Source organism: Oncorhynchus mykiss, chromosome 24 (genome assembly GCF_057628025.1).
Source record: "Oncorhynchus mykiss isolate SJ-2025 chromosome 24, ASM5762802v1, whole genome shotgun sequence".
Classification (NCBI taxonomy): Eukaryota; Metazoa; Chordata; class Actinopteri; order Salmoniformes; family Salmonidae; genus Oncorhynchus; species Oncorhynchus mykiss.
This window is the reverse complement of record NC_143045.1, coordinates 39,502,626-39,519,655: the sequence shown is the minus strand read 5'-3', so window position 1 is coordinate 39,519,655 and position 17,030 is coordinate 39,502,626. Positions and strand designations below refer to the sequence as shown.

Sequence of the window (17,030 nt, the reverse complement as noted above, 5' to 3'; positions counted from 1 at the left end):
GCTACCTGCTGGTTACTGGCCCAACACTCTAACCACTAGTCTCCCTGCTGGTTACTGGCCCAGCACTCTAACCACTTGGCTACCTGCTGGTTACTGGCCCAACACTCTAACCACTAGGCTACCTGCTGGTTACTGGCCCAACACTCTAACCACTTGGCTACCTGCTGGTTACTGGCCCAACACTCTAACCACTAGGCTACCTGCTGGTTACTGGCCCAACACTCTAACCACTTGGCTACCTGCTGGTTACTGGCCCAACACTCTAACCACTAGTCTCCCTGCTGGTTACTGGCCCAGCACTCTAACCACTTGGCTACCTGCTGGTTACTGGCCCAACACTCTAACCACTAGGCTACCTGCTGGTTACTGGCCCAACACTCTAACCACTTGGCTACCTGCTGGTTACTGGCCCAACACTCTAACCACTAGGCTACCTGCTGGTTACTGGCCCAACACTCTAACCACTTGGCTACCTGCTGGTTACTGGCCCAACACTCTAACCACTAGGCTACCTGCTGGTTACTGGCCCAACACTCTAACCACTTGGCTACCTGCTGGTTACTGGCCCAACACTCTAACCACTAGGCTACCTGCTGGTTACTGGCCCAACACTCTAACCACTAGGCTACCTGCCGCCTGCCGCCTAGTTTCTGAATAGACGCACATAATAAGCTTCACAAGTTAATTAACCTATCTAAAATTCAGACCCTTCCAAAGTCTGCGGTGTGTGTAAGTGTGTGTGTGTGTGTGCTGGATGTGAATGATGGGGGTACCTGTACCTGACAGGGGGAGACAGGCCAGGGAGAGAGGGGGGAGTGTGGTGGGGGTACCTGTACCAGACAGGGGAGACAGGCCAGGGAGAGAGGGGTGAGTGTGGTGGAGGTACCTGTAACAGACAGGGGAGACAGGCCAGGGAGAGAGGGGGGAGTGTGGTGGGGGTACCTGTACCAGACAGGGGAGACAGGCCAGGGAGAGAGGGGGGAGTGTGGTGGAGGTACCTGTACCAGACAGGGGAGACAGACCAGGGAGAGAGGGGGGAGTGTGGTGGGGGTACCTGTACCAGACAGGGGAGACAGACCAGGGAGAGAGGGGGGAGTGTGGTGGGGGTACCAGTACCAGACAGGGGAGACAGACCAGGGCAGACGGTGAACAGTGCAGTATCTGCTTGGGAGAAGCTTTTTTCGGGAGGCAGATTCCTTGTAGAAAATCCCACCTAGCTAGCTAACAAGTCTCTGTCCCCCTTTCCCCCCCCCCCCCCCCCCCCCCCCATGTACAAAAGGAGGTTAGCTAGATATATCAGTTTCAGTGAATGGTCCTTTACAACGTCCTAACAAACTGGTCCTGTGGCTGTTGTATTGTGGGAGATTGAGAGGAGGCCTTCAAAGGCCTGTGCGTTTGGGTGGGTGAGGGGAGGCTGGGAAACTCTCCTGTCGTTGTTGGGCTCAAGGGCTTTGACACCTCTCACTTCACACCTCCGAGCTAATTGAAGTTGCAGTCAGATCTGTTCTGTCCTTAACTTAGCATTCAGTCAGTACAAAGTCAAATATATCATTGTCATTTATTTTTCTTCCTGGCTTTAAAAGTACTATTTATTGTGTGTGTGTGTGTGTGTGTGTGTTTTGAGCTGTTTACCACTCCCTGTAGTAGCCTAGTGTATGATCTGGGTTAGAGATCCCCCCTCGGCGACCAGCCCATTGTTACAGTGGTTGCTACACGTTGTGAGACTGGTTGCCTAGCAGAGTACCCCATTGTTGAATTGACATGTTCCCACGATTTACACTGACCTCCCTCCTTCGTCCTACCGCGTACCCCCCTTCATCCCTCTCTCTTCACCCCCTCTCCACGTTTTAGCGAGGCCTGTATCTCGTCTTTCACTGTGTGTTATTATAGGCCAGAACAGAGGCTGAAAAACACTATTGTAGGACAGGAGAGAGAGAGAGAGAGAGAGAGAGAGAGAGAGAGAGAGAGAGAGAGAGAGAGAGAGAGAGAGAGAGAGAGAGAGGAGAGAGAGAGAGAGAGAGAGGAGAGAGAGAGAGAGAGAGAGAGAGAGAGAGAGAGAGAGAGAAGAGAGAGAGAGAGAGAGAGAGAGAGAGAGAGAGAGAGAGAGAGAGAGAGAGAGAGAGAGAGAGAGAGAGAGAGAGAGAGAGAGAGAGAGAGAGAGAGAGAGAGAGAGAGAGAGAGAGAGAGAGAGAGAGAGAGAGAGAGAGAGAGAGAGAGCTCAATGCTTGTCTCTCTACCAGGGTCTGTTGGGGTGGTCAGTCAGCAAGTTTGGCTATCACAGTGACATCATATGAGAGGAAATAGGACGGACAGCTGGAGCAGTGTTGTTGTGTGCAGACTGACTCTGTGTTGAGTCTCTGTCTGCACTATGAGACTGGCACACAGCTGTTGCTCTCTCACTCTGTCATTGTTTGTTATGTTTTTCACTGCAGGCTACAGATACTCTGTCTGTCTCTGATACTCAGATACTCTGTCTGTCTCTGATACTCAGATACTCTGTCTGTCTCTGATACTCAGATACTCTGTCTGTCTCTGATACTCAGATACTCTGTCTGTCTCTGATACTCAGATACTCTGTCTGTCTCTGATACTCAGATACTCTGTCTGTCTCTGATACTCAGATACTCTGTCTGTCTCTGATACTCAGATACTCTGTCTGTCTCTGATACTCAGATACTCTGTCTGTCTCTGATACTCAGATACTCTGTCTGTCTCTGATACTCAGATACTCTGTCTGTCTCTGATACTCAGATACTCTGTCTGTCTCTGATACTCAGATACTCTGTCTGTCTCTGATACTCAGATACTCTGTCTGTCTCTGATACTCAGATACTCTGTCTGTCTCTGATACTCAGATACTCTGTCTGTCTCTGATACTCAGATACTCTGTCTGTCTCTGATACTCAGATACTCTGTCTGTCTCTGATACTCAGATACTCTGTCTGTCTCTGATACTCAGATACTCTGTCTGTCTCTGATACTCAGATACTCTGTCTGTCTCTGATACTCAGATACTCTGTCTCTGTTACTCAGATACTCAGATACTCTGTCTCTGTTACTCAGATACTCTGTCTGTCTCTGTTTCCTCTAGTTCCCTGGCCAGCCCTGGTCTGGGCTAGAGGTAGTTCCCTGGCCAGCCCTGTTCTGGGCTAGAGGTAGTTCCCTGGCCAGCCTTGGTCTGGGCTAGAGGTAGTTCCCTGGTCTAGGCTGGAGGTAGTTCCCTGGCCAGCCCTGGTCTGGGCTAGAGGTAGTTCCCTGGCCAGCCCTGGTCTGGGCTAGAGGCAGTTCCCTGGTCTAGGCTAGAGGCTGTTCCCTGGTCTGGGCTAGAGGCTGTTCCTGGTCTGGGCTGGAGGCAGTTCCCTGGTCTGGGCTGGAGGCAGTTCCCTGGTCTGGGCTGGAGGCAGTTCCCTGGTCTGGGCTGGAGGCAGTTCCCTGGTCTGGGCTGGAGTCAGTTCCCTGGTCTGGGCTGGAGGCAGTTCCCTGGTCTGGGCTAGAGGCTGTTCCCTGGTCTGGGCTGGAGGCAGTTCCCTGGTCTGGGCTGGAGGCAGTTCCCTGGTCTGGGCTGGAGTCAGTTCCCTGGTCTGGGCTGGAGGCAGTTCCCTGGTCTGGGCTGGAGGCAGTTCCCTGGTCTGGGCCGGAGGCAGTTCCCTGGTCTGGGCCGGAGGCAGTTCCCTGGTCTGGGCCGGAGGCAGTTCCCTGGTCTGGGCCGGAGGCAGTTCCCTGGTCTGGGCCGGCGGCAGTTCCCTGGTCTGGGCCGGAGGCAGTTCCCTGGTCTGGGCCGGAGGCAGTTCCCTGGTCTGGGCCGGAGGCAGTTCCCTGGTCTGGGCCGGAGGCAGTTCCCTGGTCTGGGCCGGAGGCAGTTCCCTGGTCTGGGCTAGAGGTAGAGCAGTGTGTTGTCTGAATGTTAGGAGTTTTGAATTGTCAGGTCAGTCCTCTCCAGTCTCTCTACTAAACTCAGGTCAGTCCTCTCCAGTCTCTCTACTGAACTCAGGTCAGTCCTCTCCAGTCTCTCTACTGAACTCAGGTCAGTCCTCACCAGTCTCTCTACTGAACTCAGGTCAGTCCTCTCCAGTCTCTCTACTGAACTCATGTCAGTCCTCTCCAGTCTCTCTACTGAACTCAGGTCAGTCCTCTCCAGTCTCTACTGAACTCAGGTCAGTCCTCTCCAGTCTCTCTACTGAACTCAGGTCAGTCCTCTCCAGTCTCTCTACTGAACTCAGGTCAGTCCTCTCCAGTCTCTCTACTGAACTCAGGTCAGTCCTCTCCAGTCTCTCTACTGAACTCAGGTCAGTCCTCTCCAGTCTCTCTACTGAACTCAGGCCAGTCCTCTCCAGTCTCTCTACTGAACTCAGGTCAGTCCTCTCCAGTCTCTCTACTGAACTCAGGTCAGTCCTCTCCAGTCTCTCTACTGAACTCAGGTCAGTCCTCTCCAGTCTCTACTGAACTCAGGTCAGTCCTCTCCAGTCTCTACTGAACTCAGGTCAGTCCTCTCCAGTCTCTCTACTGAACTCAGGTCTCACACATCTCACAATAGTTGTAATTCTCGTCTCGTGGAGTTTTCATATAGTGATGACACGTTTAGACTTGTAGCCTATAGCCTTGAACAGTCTGATATTGTATTAACTCCTAGGGTGAATGAGAGGTGAAGAGGTTTGAAATAAGTAAGGAATCTCCTGCTACACACACACACACACACACACACACACACACACAGACACAGACAGACAGAGAGAGCTTTATGGTTGTTTTAACCAGAGACCTGTCGGTATGTGCCTTCCATTCCACACATAACTATTAAATCGCGGTGCACACATGATGCCTGTTTGCGGCTGTGTGTTCAAACAGGAATGTGTGTGTATTGGCTCCTTTATGAATGAGGGTGTGTATTGGCTCCTTTACTAATATATGAATGAGGTTGTGTATTTTGATAGTCCTGATACCTCAGCTGGCATGTTTTATCTTGGGAACCCTGTGTGTGTGTGTGTGCGCGCGCTCCCCCAACTGCCAAGGCCAGCAATGAACAGATGTCATTCCCACATCTCCGTTAGACTCAGACAGCCGCACAAACATTCAGTCACGCTGAGAAACGTGTGATATATGACCTGTGTTACTCAGTACAGGTTTACCTGAGGACCAGGGAACCAACCCTGTGTATTTTCCCCCAGCAGTGTGATATATGACCTGTGTTACTCAGTTACTCAGTCCTGGCTGTCCATGGTGGGGGTGAGACAGGTTCTGGCTGTCCATGGTGAGGGTGAGACAGGTCCTGGCTGGCTGTCCACGGTGGGGGGTGAGACAGGTCCTGGCTGTCCACGGTGGGGGGTGAGACAGGTCCTGGCTGTCCACGGTGGGGGGTGAGACAGGTCCTGGCTGGCTGTCCACGGTGGGGGGTGAGACAGGTCCTGGCTGGCTGTCCACGGTGGAGGGTGAGACAGGTCCTGGCTGGCTGTCCACGGTGGGGGGTGAGACAGGTCCTGGCTGCCTGTCCACGGTGGGGGGTGAGACAGGTCCTGGCTGCCTTTCCACGGTGGGGGGTGAGACAGGTCCTGGCTGGCTGTCCACGGTGGGGGTGAGACAGGTCCTGGCTGGCTGTCCACGGTGGGGGTGAGACAGACTGCCACCCCCTCTATCCCCTCTCCCTCTCGCTATGTTTTCATTCTCTTTCCACCCAGGCTTTCTTTTTCTCTCTCTATCCGTCAATCTAGTTCAGTCCTCTATAAATCACTACCTGTTTGTTTATTTCTCTCCTTTTCTCTGACCACCCCCTCTCTCTTTCTCTAAATCTTCCTCTCTCCTTTTCTCTGACCACCCCCTCTCTCTTTCTCTAAATCTTCCTCTCTCCTTTTCTCTGACCACCCCCTCTCTCTTTCTCTAAATCTTCCTCTCTCCTTTGGTGTGGGCAGGCGAGGTGGCAGGTAGAGTTACCTGGTGAAACCTGACCTGTGCCCCTCCTTCCATTCACCAGAGACTGCTCTGTTCCTTTCCCGTGAATTAGCCTCTGTCCCTGTTCAACTGAATCAAAACACCTCTGTTCTCCCTCTCAGGGATGAGCACTGGGGGGGGATGAGAGCTCACAGGATGACAGAACATGCACATTTCTCCCTTTATTGACTAATACAGCTGTAGTCTAGTGTGTGTTGTGACTGACTGACTGACTGTTGAGACGGGAGAGGAGGAGACGGGAGAGGGGGGGAGAAGAGGAGGAGACGGGAGAGGAGAGGGGAGAAGAGGAGGAGACGGGAGAGGAGAGGGGAGAAGAGGAGGAGACGGGAGAGGGGAGAAGAGGGGGAGAGGAGGAGGAGGAGGAGGAGAGGGGAGAGGAGGAGACATGAGAGGAGGAGACGGGAGAGGAGGAGGAGACGTGAGAGGGGAGAGGAGGAGGAGACGGGAGAGGAGGAGACGAGAGGGGAGAGGAGGAGACGTGAGAGGGGAGGGGAGGAGACGGGAGAGGGGAGAGGAGGAGGAGACGTAAGAGGGGAGAGGAGGAGACGTGAGACGGGAGAGGAGGAGACGGGAGAGGGGAGAGGAGGAGGAGAAGGGAGAGGGGAGAGAAGGAGACGGGAGAGGGGAGAGGAGTAGACGGGAGAGGTGAGAAGAGGAGGAGACGTGAGAGGGGAGAGGAGGAGACGTGAGAGGGGAGAGGAGGAGACGGGAGAGGAGGAGACGTGAGAGGGGAGAGGAGGAGACGGGAGAGGGGAGGAGAGGGGAGAGGAGGAGACGGGAGAGGAGGAGGAGAAGGGAGAGGGGAGAGAGGGAGACGGGAGAGGAGGGGGAGAGGGGAGAGAAGGAGACGGGAGAGGGGAGAGGAGTAGACGGGAGAGGTGAGAAGAGGAGGAGACGGGAGAGGTGAGAAGAGGAGGAGACGGGAGAAGAGGAGGAGACGGGAGAGGGGAGAGGAGGAGACGGGCTGGGGGAGAGGAGAGGAGATTAGGAGACGGGCTGGGGGAGAGGAGAGGAGGAGACGGGAGAGGGGAGATGGGGAGAGGAGGAGACAGGCGGGGGGGAGAGGAGATTAGGAGAGGGGAGAGGAGGAGACGGGCGGGGGGGAGAGGAGATTAGGAGAGGGGAGAGGAGGAGACGGGCAGGGGGGAGAGGAGAGGAGATTAGGAGACGGGAGAGGGGAGATGGGGAGAGGAGGAGACGGGCGGGGGGAGAGGAGATTAGGAGAGGGGAGAGGAGGAGATGGGCGGGGGGAGAGGAGAGGAGACGGGAGAGGGGAGAGGAGGAGACGGGCGGGGGGGAGAGGAGATTAGGAGACGGGAGAGGGGAGGGGAGGAGACGGGTGGGGGGGAGGGGATAGGAGAGGGGGGAGAAAAAGGTCAGCTCCTTAATCAGTGTATTACTCTGTTGTAATGTGCTTTTGTGATGCTGTGAGGTTGTTGTGTGTGATGCTGTGAGGTTGTTGTGTGTGATGCTGTGAGGTTGTTGTATTTGATGCTGTGAGGTTGTTGTATTTGATGCTGTGAGGTTGTTGTTGTGTGTTATGCTGTTAGGTTGTTGTGTGTGATGCTGTGAGGTTGTTGTTGTGTGCGATGCTGTGAGGTTGTTGTGTGCGATGCTGTGAGGTTGTTGTCTGTGATGCTGTGAGGTTGTTGTCTGTGATGCTGTGAGATTGTTGTCTGTGATGCTGTGAAGTTGTTGTTGTGTGTGATGCTGTGAGGTTGTTGTTGTGTGTGATGCTGTGAGGTTGTTGTTTGTGATGCTGTGAGGTTGTTGTGTGTGATGCTGTGAGGTTGGTTGTGTGTGATGCTGTGAGGTTGTTGTTGTGTGTGATGCTGTGAGGTTGTTGTTGTGTGTGATGCTGTGAGATTGTTGTGTGTGATGCTGTGAGGTTGGTTGTGTGTGATGCTGTGAGGTTGTTGTTGCGTGTGATGCTGTGAGGTTGTGGTTGTCTGTGGTACTGTGAGATTGTTGTTTTGTGTGATGCTGTGAGGTTGTTGTTGTGTGTGATGCTGTGAGGTTGTTGTTGTCTTTGATGCTGTGAGGTTGTTGTTGTGTGTGATGCTGTGAGGTTGTTGCGTGTGATGCTGTGAGGTTGTTGTTGTCTGTGATACTGTGAGATTGTTGTTGTGTGTGATGCCTTTAGGTTGTTGTTGCGTGTGATGCTGTGAGGTTGTTGTGTGTCCGATGCTGTGGGGTTGTTGTTGTGTGTGATGCTGTGAGGTTGTTGTCTGTGATGCTGTGAGGTTGTTGTTGTGTGTGATGATGTGAGGTTGTTGTTGTGTGTGATGCTGTGAGGTTGTTGTTGTGTGTGATGCTGTGAGGTTGTTGTGAGTTGAAACAGGCCCCTGGGTTGTTGTGAGTTGAAACAGGCCCCTGGGTTGTTGTTGTGTGTGATGCTGTGAGGTTGTTGTGAGTTGAAACAGGCCCCTGGGTTGTTGTTGTGTGTGATGCTGTGAGGTTGTTGTGAGTTGAAACAGGCCCCTGGGTTGTTGTGAGTTGAAACAGGCCTCTGGGTTGTTGTGAGTTGAAACAGGCCCCTGGGTTGTTGTGAGTTGAAACAGGCCTCTGGGTTGTTGTGAGTTGAAACAGGCCTCTGGGTTGTTGTGAGTTGAAACAGGCCTCTGGGTTGTTGTGAGTTGAAACAGGCCCCTGGGTTGTTGTGAGTTGAAACAGGCCTCTGGGTTGTTGTGAGTTGAAACAGGCCTCTGGGTTGTTGTGAGTTGAAACAGGCCTCTGGGTTGTTGTGAGTTGAAACAGGCCCCATGGTTGTTGTGAGTTGAAACAGGCCCCATGGTTGTTGTGAGTTGAACCAGGCCCCTGGGTTGTTGTGAGTTGAAACAGGCCTCTGGGTTGTTGTGAGTTGAAACAGGCCCCATGGTTGTTGTGAGTTGAAACAGGCCCCATGGTTGTTGTGAGTTGAAACAGGCCCCTGGGTTGTTGTGAGTTGAAACAGGCCTCTGGGTTGTTGTGAGTTGAAACAGGCCCCTGGGTTGTTGTGAGTTGAAACAGGCCCCTAGGTTGTTGATAGTTGAAACAGGACTCTGGGTTGACAGTATCAGCTATGGTGGAAAATAGGAAAGTAAAACTGAAATTAAATTGTGTTTTTCTTCTTCCTGGCCACACGGAACATGACAAATGACTCACTAACAAGTAAGACAGAAAGTATTGAAAAGTGTTGTAAAATGCTGTGTGTCTGTTCAACAGGAATGAGCGTGCTCGCTGGATCACTGCTCTGGGCCAGAGCAGCAACGACGAGAAGAACCAAGACCGGACCAGTGAGTTCAACACACACACACACACCTATATTCAGACAGTACTATCGAACTTGGGGCGGCAGGTAGCCTAGTGGTTGACGCGTTGGACTAGTAACCAAAAGGTTGGTAGATCGAATCCCTGAGCTGACAAGGTACAAATACGTTGTTCTGCCCCTGAACAAGGTGGCAAAACAACGAATAAGGCAGTTAACCCACTGTTCCCCTGAACAAGGCAGTTAACCCGCTGTTCCCCTGAACAAGGCAGTTAACCCACTGTTCCCCTGAACAAGGCAGTTAACCCACTGTACCCCTGAACAAGGCAGTTAACCCACTGTTCCCCTGAACAAGGCAGTTAACCCGCTGTTCCCCTGAACAAGGCAGTTAACCCACTGTTCCCCTGAACAAGGCAGTTAACCCACTGTTCCCCTGAACAAGGCAGTTAACCCGCTGTTCCCCTGAACAAGGCAGTTAACCCACTGTTCCCCTGAACAAGGCAGTTAACCCACTGTTCCCCTGAACAAGGCAGTTAACCCACTGTTCCCCTGAACAAGGCAGTTAACCCACTGTTCCCCTGAACAAGGCAGTTAACCCACTGTTCCCCTGAACAAGGCAGTTAACCCACTGTTCCCCTGAACAAGGCAGTTAACCCGCTGTTCCCCTGAACAAGGCAGTTAACCCGCTGTTCCCCTGAATAAGGCAGTTAACCCACTGTTCCCCTGAACAAGGCAGTTAACCCACTGTTCCCCTGAACAAGGCAGTTAACCCACTGTTCCCCTGAACAAGGCAGTTAACCCACTGTTCCCCTGAATAAGGCAGTTAACCCACTGTTCCCCTGAACAAGGCAGTTAACCCACTGTTCCCCTGAACAAGGCAGTTAACCCACTGTTCCCCTGAACAAGGCAGTTAACCCACTGTTCCCCTGAACAAGGCAGTTAACCCACTGTTCCCCTGAACAAGGCAGTTAACCCACTGTTCCCCTGAACAAGGCAGTTAACCCACTGTTCCCCTGAACAAGGCAGTTAACCCACTGTTCCCCTGAACAAGGCAGTTAACCCACTATTCCCCTGAACAAGGCAGTTAACCCACTGTTCCCCTGAACAAGGCAGTTAACCCACTGTTCCCCTGAACAAGGCAGTTAACCCACTGTTCCCCTGAACAAGGCAGTTAACCCACTGTTCTCCTGAACAAGGCAGTTAACCCACTGTTCCCCTGAACAAGGCAGTTAACCCACTGTTCCCCTGAACAAGGCAGTTAACCCACTGTTCCCCTGAACAAGGCAGTTAACCCACTGTTCCCCTGAACAAGGCAGTTAACCCACTGTTCCCCTGAACAAGGCAGTTAACCCACTGTTCCCCTGAACAAGGCAGTTAACCCACTGTTCCCCTGAACAAGGCAGTTAACCCACTGTTCCCCAGTAGGCTGTCACTGAAAATAAGAATTTGTTCTTAGCTTACTTGCCTAGTTTAACTAAAGGTTAAATAAAAACAAAAACTTGACTTGTCAGTGGATCTCACAATGTAGTCCCACAGCACCACCTAGTGGTGAAGCAGTAGAACTGTCTCCCTGTCTGAGGGAGACGACAAGGGGATTCAAATCCAAGCTGTAGGTCTGGAGTACTGCTGCTTTTTTGTCTAAATCAGTCCTTAAAGGGATACTGTGGGAGTTTTTTTGTTTTGCAAGTCAATGCTAACCACCGTTAGCATAATGACTGGAAGTCTACAGGAGCAATTGCATGCTAGCTGTTCCCATAGACTTCAAGTCATTTTGCTAACGCTAGTTAGCAATTGCCAAAAATCCGGAACTGTCCCTTTAATTAGTGAGGAAGACTGAAACTTAGCAGTGAACTGGTTTTCAGGTCCAGATTGTAATTTGCCTGCAGTAAAGCATTAGGAGGTATAACCTGTTTATCTGCTTGAATGGTTCATCAGTTCTTGTGCATTCGGTAGTAAACACATGAGTCATTTTCAGGGCTTTTCTGTGTTGTGTTTGTGTTGTACCAGAGTTTAACTCTGTGTTGTGTTTGTGTTGTACCAGGGTTAGAGTTTAAACTCTGTGTTGTGTTTGTGTTGTACCAGGGTTAGAGTTTAAACTCTGTGTTGTGTTTGTATTGTCCCAGAGTTTAACTCTGTGTTGTGTTTGTGTTGTCCCAGAGTTTAACTCTGTGTTGTGTTTGTGTTGTACCAGGGTTAGAGTTTAAACTCTGTGTTGTGTTTGTATTGTCCCAGAGTTTAACTCTGTGTTGTGTTTGTGTTGTACCAGGGTTAGAGTTTAAACTCTGTGTTGTGTTTGTATTGTCCCAGAGTTTAACTCTGTGTTGTGTTTGTGTTGTACCAGGGTTAGAGTTTAAACTCTGTGTTGTGTTTGTGTTGTCCCAGATGTTGTGTTTGTATTGTCCCAGAGTTTAACTCTCTGTTGTGTTTGTGTTGTCCCAGAGTTTAACTCTGTGTTGTGTTTGTGTTGTACCAGGGTTAGAGTTTAAACTCTGTGTTGTGTTTGTGTTGTCCCAGATGCCATGCAGGTGGTGGTGACGAGGACGTACACAGCCAAGCAGCCTGATGAGCTGTCACTGCAGGTGGCTGACGTGGTCCTGGTGTCACAGACTGTGGAGGACGGTACGTTACACTGGGAGTTGTTCCTAGCCACCGTGCTTCTACACCTGCATTGCTTGCTGTTTGGGGTTTTAGGCTGGGTTTCTGTACAGCACTTTGTGATATCAGCCGATGTACGAATGGCTTTATGAATAGATTTTATTTGATGACTGTTACTCTCATCTCTCTCTCTGTCTGCGACTCTCTCTGCCTCTCTCTCTGCATCTCTCTCTGCCTCTCTCTCTCTGCATCTCTCTCTGCCTCCCTCTGTCTGCGTCTCTCTCTGCCTCTCTCTGTCTGTCTCTCTCTGTCTGCGTCTCTCTCTGCCTCTCTGTCTGCGTCTCTCTCTGTCTGCGTCTCTCTCTGCCTCCCATCTTTGTCTGCGTCTCTCTCTGCCTCTCTCTGTCTGTCTCTCTCTGTCTGCGTCTCTCTCTGTCTCTCTGTCTGCGTCTCTCTCTGTCTGCGTCTCTCTGCCTCTCTGCCTGTCTCTCTCTGCCTCTCAATGTCTGCGTCTCTCTCTGCCTCCCTCTGTCTGAGTCTCTCTCTACCTCTCTCTGTCTGCGTCTCTCTCTCTCTCTGTCTGCTTCTCTCTCTCTCTGCCTGCCTCTCTCTCTCTGTCTGCTTCTCTCTCTCTCTGCCTGCCTCTCTCTCTCTCTACCTGCCTCTCTCTCTACCTGCCTCTCTCTCTCTGCCTCTCTCTGTCTGCGTCTCTCGCTGCCTGCCTCTCTCTCGCTGCCTGCCTCTCTCTCTCGCTGCCTGCCTCTCTCTCTCTCTGCCTGCCTCTCTCTCTCCCCCTGCCGGCCTTTCTCACTCTCTCCCTCTCTCTGCCTGCCTCTCTCTCTCTCTGCCTGCCTCTCTCTCTCTCTCTGCCTGCCTCTCTCTCTCTCTCTCTGCCTGCCTCTCTCTCTCTCTCTCTGCCTGCCTCTCTCTCTCTCTCTCTGCCTGCCTCTCTCTCTCTCTCTCTGCCTGCCTCTCTCTCTCTCTCTCTGCCTGCCTCTCTCTCTCTCTCTCTGCCTGCCTCTCTCTCTCTCTCTGCCTGCCTCTCTCTCTGTCGTCCCTCTTTCCACCTCCTCTTATTGGTCTCTCACTTGTTTTTTTTCTCCTTGTTTCTGTTCTCCCTGGAAAATCATTGAAAGAGATGTATCTGTGTCGTGTTGATGCGCACACACAGTCACACACTCAAGGTTAAAGGTAATTTACCTGTGTGTCTCCATGGCAACCATCTCTTTCATGTAAAAGGGCTTTGTAGAACAGACAGAATAGTGCATCAAACGGACGCCATTTAAGAGTTCAAGAGCTAGCTTAGTGCTCACTTCCTGCTTTGAACAGGAAACGATTTCCTTCAGGCCTGTGGCCCTGCAGCCCTGTGAAGTGATTTTCTGAAGGGTAAATAAAGGAATATAGAGTGGTGTGTGTCTCTCTTTCAGGCTGGTATGAGGGCGAGCGACTCCGTGATGGCGAGAGGGGTTGGTTCCTGTCAGAATGTGCTGAACCAATCACGTGCCAGGCCACTATTGAGCGCAACGTGCAGAGGATGGACCGCCTCCAGGGGCTGGAAACCAATGTGTGATCCGGAACTGCAGGCTCCACCCACTAATTACACAAGCCTGTTCTCAGACAGACCAATGAGCTGCCTTCAAGCACTATCAACCAATGAGAGAGCTGACTGACACCAAATGCACCAATATAATCTCTCCGTGGGTCAACAGACAAAAGTATGTGTGAGCCTTGCCTGCTGCGTGTATCTGTTAGAATGTGGTTTTTGATTGTTGCCAATGCAGTGTAACGTTCTCCGCCTTCTACCGGTCTATACCGTAAGGAAATTTGACCCTTTGACCTGTCAACAACACTCTGATTCCTCCCCCTGATGGGAGACTGGCCAACCACTGTCTGTGTAACTGTTGTTTTGTTTTTGTTGCCCCGATGGACACACTGAGGACGTGCTGGGGTCAAAAAAGTTCAAAACTGCCACGTACAGAGTGGACACCTAATGTAGGACGGCGCATTCAAACTGATATGGACACAGATTCATTTGATCAACTGTTTCCTTCTGAAAGACTCCCCAGGAGTTTCCATGAATGAAACTTACCCTCTCTACTACATAGTAACTAACAATTTATATGAGCCAAACAACTATGTTGATGATCTGTGTATATATTTGTTTTACTTGTCATTCGTTTTTCTTTTTAAAATTCCTGGTTGTCCTGGCGTGATGAGACTGATGAATTGGCTGAGTGAATAGAGCCAACATGGCTCACCGTCCAGTTCAGTTTCACCTCTGCTCTGTGGTCAGGCTATAGTGTGTGATGAGACTGATGAATTGGCTGAGTGAATAGAGCCAACATGGCTCACCGTCCAGTTCAGTTTCACCTCTGCTCTGCGGTCAGGCTATAGTGTGTGATGAGACTGATGGGGAAGAGGCTCATTGTAAAGATACACAAATGGCTCTGTACTTCCAACTTATCTGTGTGTGTGCAACTGGGAGGCCATTTGTAATGTAACTGAATGTGACAAATGTTCCAAAATGGCCATAACACGTCCCTGTGTGGTTAGTAGGAGGCTGTGTGACTGCTGAAGAGGCTGAATGTACAGTAAGGAGCCAAGATGGTGGACTGAAGGGTCCAGTTTCCACACTTCCCTCTGGTTAGAAGGTGACAGTATAGTGAGGCTGAATGTTATGATGGCCTACAAGGGCAAAAAGAAACTCCCACCATCATGCCTGCTCCCGATTCCCAAACCCTGCTCCCGATTCCCAAACCCCGCTCCCGATTCCCAAACCCCGCTCCCGATTCCCAAACCCCGCTCCCGATTCCCAAACCCCGCTCCCGATTCCCAAACCCCGCTCCCGATTCCCAAACCCCGCTCCCGATTCCCAAACCCTGCTCCCGATTGCCAAACCCCGCTCCTGATTCCCAAACCCCGCTCCCGATTCCCAAACCCCGCTCCCGATTCCCAGACCCCGCTCCCGATTCCCAGACCCCGCTCCCGATTCCCAGACCCCGCTCCCGATTCCCAAACACCGTTCCCGATTCCCAAACACCGCTCACGACCTGTAACTATTTTAGATGCCTAAAACTATTAGACCAGTATTAGCAATATGAGAGTATCTCCACCATGGTCTCTGGCAAAGCTTAGTTCAACTGACCCATATAGTCCTGCGCAACTGACCCATATAATCCTAGGCAACTGACCCATATAGTCCTACGCAACTGACCCATATAGTCCTACGCAACTGACCCATATAGTCCTACGCAACTGACCCATATAGTCCTACGCAACTGACCCATATAGTCCTACGCAACTGACCCATATAGTCCTACGCAACTGACCCATATAGTCCTACGCAACTGACCCATATAGTCCTACGCAACTGACCCATATAGTCCTACGCAACTGACCCATGTAGTCCTACGCAACTGACCCATGTAGTCCTACGCAACTGACCCATATAGTCCTACGCAACTGACCCATATAGTCCTACGCAACTGACCCATATAGTCCTACGCAACTGACCCATATAGTCCTACGCAACTGACCCATATAGTCCTACGCAACTGACCCATGTAGTCCTACGCAACTGACCCATATAGTCCTACGCAACTGACCCATATAGTCCTACGCAACTGACCCATATAGTCCTACGCAATCCTTTCAGAGGTACACAATGCATACGGGCTGGAAGTGGATCTGTAATTGGGCACTTTGTCTCTAGCTTAATGTCACTTTACATAAATAGAACCATTTCCGTCCCCACAGAGCTCCGATGGTCTGCCACTCGGTGTGATTATGCCCAGTGATGTCAGAGATGGACCTTTTTAAAAATACTCTCTTCATGATTTGGGTGACGTGCGGCAGGAGAGGAAATGAAATGGTGTGACGGGGTCTCGGTTCTGAAACTGGAAAAAAAACAGAGCTGTGGTTGTAACTGGATTGTCCAGCATGATTCATCTCTTTTAAGTGTGTAATGTTGTGTGTAATGTTGTGTGTAATGTTGTGTGTAATGTTGTGTGTTATGTTGTGTGTTATGTTGTGTGTAATGTTGTGTGTTATGTTGTGTGTAATGTTGTGTGTAATGTTGTGTGTAATGTTGTGTGTTATGTTGTGTGTTATGTTGTGTGTAACGTTGTGTGTAACGTTGTGTGTAACGTTGTGTGTTATGTTGTGTGTTATGTTGTGTGTTATGTTGTGTGTAACGTTGTGTGTAACGTTGTGTGTAACGTTGTGTGTAACGTTGTGTGTAACGTTGTGTGTAATGTTGTGTGTAACGTTGTGTGTTATGTTGTGTGTAATGTTGTGTGTAATGTTGTGTGTAATGTTGTGTGTAACGTTGTGTGTTATGTTGTGTGTAATGTTGTGTGTAATGTTGTGTGTAATGTTGTGTGTAATGTTGTGTGTAACGTTGTGTGTTATGTTGTGTGTAATGTTGTGTGTAATGTTGTGTGTAATGTTGTGTGTAACGTTGTGTGTTATGTTGTGTGTAACGTTGTGTGTAACGTTGTGTGTAACGTTGTGTGTAACGTTGTGTGTAACGTTGTGTGTAACGTTGTGTGTTACGTTGTGTGTAACGTTGTGTGTTATGTTGTGTGTAACGTTGTGTGTAACGTTGTGTGTAACGTTGTGTGTAACGTTGTGTGTAACGTTGTGTGTTATGTTGTGTGTAACGTTGTGTGTTATGTTGTGTGTAACGTTGTGTGTAAAGTTGTGTGTAACGTTGTGTGTAACGTTGTGTGTAACGTTGTCTCAGGTCGCTGAAGGAAACGAGTAATGGCCTGATCAGCTTCCTGTTGTAACACCGGTCATCAACCCAGACCACTACCTATCACGTGGTCTGACCCAGACCACTACCTATCACGTGGTCTGACCCAGACCACTACCTATCACGTGGTCTGACCCAGACCACTACCTATCACGTGGTCTGACCCAGACCACTACCTATCACGTGGTCTGACCCAGACCACTACCTATCACGTGGTCTGACCCAGACCACTACCTATCACGTGGTCTGACCCAGACCACTACCTATCACGTGGTCTGACCCAGACCACTACCTATCACGTGGTCTGACCCAGACAAAAAGCTTTGCTCTCAGGGAAAACTGATGCGACATGCATTTAACCATTCATGTAAATATGTAACTAATATCAACCTCTGTTTTAACATGCATGTAATCCACGGCTATAGATTTATATTGTAGATGATGAAGCCTTCAGATATTTAATCAACTTTTTTAGTTTTTTTGTGTGTT

The 17,030-nt window shown here is 50.6% G+C and overlaps 1 protein-coding gene across 2 annotated transcripts in view; it reads left to right on the top strand.

Annotated features, from left to right (window-relative positions):
- Positions 1 to 15,710, top strand: part of LOC110503240 (rho guanine nucleotide exchange factor 26) — a 110,639-nt gene extending 94,929 nt beyond the window's left edge. For both annotated transcript variants that reach the window (XM_036961332.2, XM_036961333.2), the window contains exons 13-15: positions 9,148 to 9,218; positions 11,705 to 11,809; positions 13,213 to 15,710. In XM_036961332.2, the coding sequence (XP_036817227.2) occupies positions 9,148 to 9,218; positions 11,705 to 11,809; positions 13,213 to 13,355 (319 nt within the window). In that variant the 3' untranslated portion in view covers positions 13,356 to 15,710. The remainder of the gene's footprint in view (positions 1 to 9,147; positions 9,219 to 11,704; positions 11,810 to 13,212) is intronic.
- The last annotated feature ends 1,320 nt before the right edge of the window (positions 15,711 to 17,030 follow it).